This window comes from Aptenodytes forsteri, unplaced genomic scaffold (assembly GCF_000699145.1).
Source record: "Aptenodytes forsteri isolate BGI_AS27 unplaced genomic scaffold, ASM69914v1 Scaffold239, whole genome shotgun sequence".
Taxonomy (NCBI): domain Eukaryota; kingdom Metazoa; phylum Chordata; class Aves; order Sphenisciformes; family Spheniscidae; genus Aptenodytes; species Aptenodytes forsteri.
The window spans coordinates 965,857-969,541 of record NW_008794743.1 but is presented as its reverse complement, the minus strand read 5'-3'; the positions used below and the strand labels follow the sequence as shown (position 1 = coordinate 969,541).

General features: G+C 49.3%; 1 protein-coding gene across 1 annotated transcript; it reads left to right on the top strand.

Moving 5' to 3' along the window:
* The first annotated feature begins 79 nt into the window (after window positions 1-79).
* On the top strand, window positions 80-1,878 carry LOC103894572 (C2 calcium-dependent domain-containing protein 4C). The gene is made up of 2 exons (XM_009273989.2): window positions 80-151; window positions 440-1,878. The coding sequence occupies exon 2, from the start codon at window positions 495-497 to the stop codon at window positions 1,794-1,796; it is 1,302 nt and encodes a 433-aa protein (XP_009272264.1). The 5' UTR covers window positions 80-151; window positions 440-494; the 3' UTR covers window positions 1,797-1,878.
* Window positions 1,879-3,685: the final 1,807 nt, after the last annotated feature.

Sequence of the window (3,685 nt, the reverse complement as noted above, 5' to 3'; positions counted from 1 at the left end):
GCGCGGGAGGGAGGCGCCCGGCGCCGCTAGAAAAGGGCCGGCCCGGGGCGGGCTGCGGGTGCTGACTTGCAGCCGCCGAGGGTGCCCGAGGCCGGTTAGCAGCGAGAGAGCGAGCGCTGCTGGAAAGCACGAGTGGCTTGCGCTTGGCAAGGTACGTCCTCTCTGCTAACGGAGAAAGAGGGTGGGGTTTATCAGAGAGGGACGTTTTCCCCTGGTAGTGTCTCGATACGGTTTTATCTCTTCAGTGGTTTAGTTCTGTTTTTGTGGCGAAATCCGTTTGACTTCGCTAAAGATAGCGTGCTGGGCAGAGGCTGTTGTGAACCTGTGGATTGACTGGGCTTGTGCCAGTCCTGCCTTGAACAGCATCCTCCGTGCCTTGCTTGGCTGTAGTGTGTCCTAGAAAGGATGTTCATGTACTTCTGCATCTCTGTGTCTGCAGGTGGGTTTGTACTTCCAGCTTTTCCCCTTTGAGGACCTCCTGCCCAGCTACAGTGATGTGGTTCTTGGAAAAGATCAGAGCGTCACATGGAAATGGAAACCTCCCTAGCTCCTCCTTCCTGGGTCTGCCACCTGGCCAAAATCTGCCTGAAAAAGCCCGACTGGGGACTGGTGCTTTTCCTAATGTGCTCACCCCTGACAGAATCCCTGAATTCTGCATTCCCCCCAGGCTGACCAGCTCTGGCCCTGTTAAGGGCACTGGCTCCCACCAGGACCACAGTTCAGAGGATGCAGATCTTGATCCTTCCTACTACAGCCCCAGCTTTTCTTTGCCACATCTCATTCAGGTGGAAAGTGCTGAAGAGATCCCAGCCCTGGAGGAAGAAAGCACCAACTCGGACCCACAGTCCCAAGCAGCGCTCTCCCTGCCTCACTTTCTCAGAGCCCCCACTTCCTACGGCTTCTGCACTTTGCTGGAGAGTCCCCACACCAGGAGAAAGGAGTCCATCTTCCACGGTGACCCGCGTGGTACTCTGCCCAGCTTGATGCTGTCTCGATCCAGAGCTAACACGTTCAGTGGCAAAGGGAGTACGTCTAATCCCATTGCTATCAGCTTCGCTTCTGTGAGGCTGCCTCCCAAGCATCTCTCTCTGCACAGGCAAGGCGCGTGTGACAGCGATACTGCCTCCTCCAGTGATTCCTCTCCTTTCAGTTCTCCGCTTCTCAGCAGGTCGCCTCCCAGATCCTGCTCCCTGATCAAAACACAAAGTCTGGAGGGATTGCTCTGCCGAGCGCTGAAAGCCAAGAACAAATTCAGCATGGCCAGGAACAACTCTCTCTCTACAGAGGAGAGCAGCTCCACTGATAACAGCCCCAGTGCCATCAGGCGGGCCTCAGAGGGGCTGCTTGCCACGCGGAGCTTTAGCATGTCCTGTTCTCCCATATTTCCCCTGGACCTGACTCGCAGCCGGGAGAGACTAGTGGGAGAGAGCACTGTGGTAATGGACAAGGGAGGCGTGTTGAGGCTATCGGCTGAATACTGCTCAGAAAATGAAAGGCTGCGGATCCGCCTGATCAGTGCAGAGGGTTTATATGATGACTGTGTAGAGCCCAAAAACATAAACTGCTGTATCACCTTCTCCCTGGTGCCAGGGAAAACGCAGAAGCAGAGAAGCACTGTTATAAAGAGAAGCAGAAATCCCATCTTCAATGAGGACTTCTTTTTTGATGGCATTGCAGAAGAGCAGCTTTACAGCCTCTCTGTAAGGATGAAAGCAATGAATAAAGGGTGCATTATGAAACGGGATTACACCTTAGGAGAACGGGAATTGTCTCTAATGAGTATGTTGTCAGTGTAATACTTCAAACGTTCAAACAGACTAATTTTGTCTTCTGAAAGTTTTCTACTAAATAAAGTTTTGGGTTGACTTCTTTTTTAAAGAATACTTTAAAGCGCTGCATTGCTTGGTATTACTGTCATGCTGTTGTGCCTTATTTTGCTGCTTAACACTTCAAACTCTGTGAGGTATTTGTTGTTAAATTAAAAGGTGGCCGTGGAGCAGACCTCCTGCCTGTAGAGTAGGAGAGGAGGGCAGAAGGGCTAGTTTGCCTTTAGGATAAAGGATTGGGCCGTTACCAGGTCAAAGCTATTCTTGTTCATGGCTTTCAGGGTGTGAAAGGGTTGTTTTTCACTCTCTCTGGTCCCACTTGTATTTACAGAAAAGAATGTTTTAATGCATCCTGTGTTCAGGGAGGGGGGGAGAGAGATCTATAGTTTGGGAATCAGCCCTTCTCCTACAGCGGGGGTGGAGGATTTGGACTCCCAAAGCGGGTGTAAGCTTGTGTTGAGGATAGCAATATCAGCTTCTGAGCAGCAGCTAAAAGCTGCTGCCGGCGGGGCTCTCTTTTTCCCTGCACAAACCTGTACTATTAACACTGAACAGTGAGGTGGCTCCTGACTGGAGTCACTGTGGAGCAGGTGATTCCTGTAGCACAGTTAGCATCTTCATTTACCTTTCCTTTCCATGGTTGATTTCACAGCTGTCAGGATGAAGTTGCCAGGTAATTGTGTTTTGGTCAGGAATGTACCTTGGAGCTATAACCCTCAGCAATTCAGCTATCGTATCCTTTCCAAAACTGAAGCAGATAGGGTAAGATACCAATACGGCAAGGGCAAAGGCTGGTTTGGGATCTCTGGTTGAATTCCTGCTTCAGCTAATGACTTGCTGCGTACCTCGTGCAAGTCATTGTGATAAAATTGGGATAATTTTTCTTTGTCCTGTACTAGCAAATGGTGCGTGGCTGAGACACTTGCTTTAACACCACAAGGAACACAAAGGTGCAGAGCTCCTGCATGCTGGAGGCCACCTTCCCGTTGTTTTTTTTTTTTTCCTGCTGAGGTGGACTGGGGGCTAGGTAAAACAGATAAATTCGTAGAAACTGCAGCTGTGCAAGTGGGAGGAGGCAGAAACTCTGTCTTGAAAGTCCAGGCCTGTTGCTGCCTCCCTTGATTAAGTTGCAGGCTTAGTTATGTAAAGGTAGATAAGCCTTAATGGAGGAGCAATCCACACAGGCTTGGGGCACAGAAAAGGAAGGTTTTCTTCTGTGTTCCCTGTGAGGCTGTAGAAACAGGGCCTTGCTTGTGCCAAATCTACAGCTTAAAAGCTCTTTCAAAAAGATTTCTAGCAGATCCTCCCCCTGCCCTATTCTGGCAAGAGTATAACTGCCTGCAAATCATGGGCCTATTCATGGGAGGTTCTGGCCACTGAATCATTTGGTTCTGTTTCAGACTTAAGTACCCCAGGAAGGATTTTTTTCCTTCTGATAGCAGAAAAGCCACGAGTGCTCAGAAATGCCCACTGCTAATCCTTGATCCAGCTCACGTGGGATGCTTCTAAAAACAGAATCCTCGTACAAAGGACAACTTGCACAGGAGAATGGCTGGGTATATTCCCAGAAGCTGATTAAAATCAAATGGAATAATAGTCCCTTTGTGCTAAAGGAAGGAATTAAATGTACTGGCAGACTGCGCAGCTGGAGGCTATGCACTGACACTTGTATCCTTGGATCTGGGCAAACAAACTATAAGGCAAAACCTAAAGGAAGTGGGGAGAAGTGAAATTAAAAAATGTGACTTCAAGGAAGAATCACTAATGCTGCAAAAAATTAAGCCTATTTAATTGGTTATTGCATGGGGTCTCCCGAAGGAAGGCAGAGGCTCCCTCTTCAGGCTCATCACTCATCCACC

What these genes read in the sequence shown, in the direction of transcription:
- LOC103894572 (XM_009273989.2), top strand. Translation starts at nt 495, where the DNA reads ATGTGGTTCTTGGAAAAGATCAGAGCGTCACATGGAAATGGAAACCTC.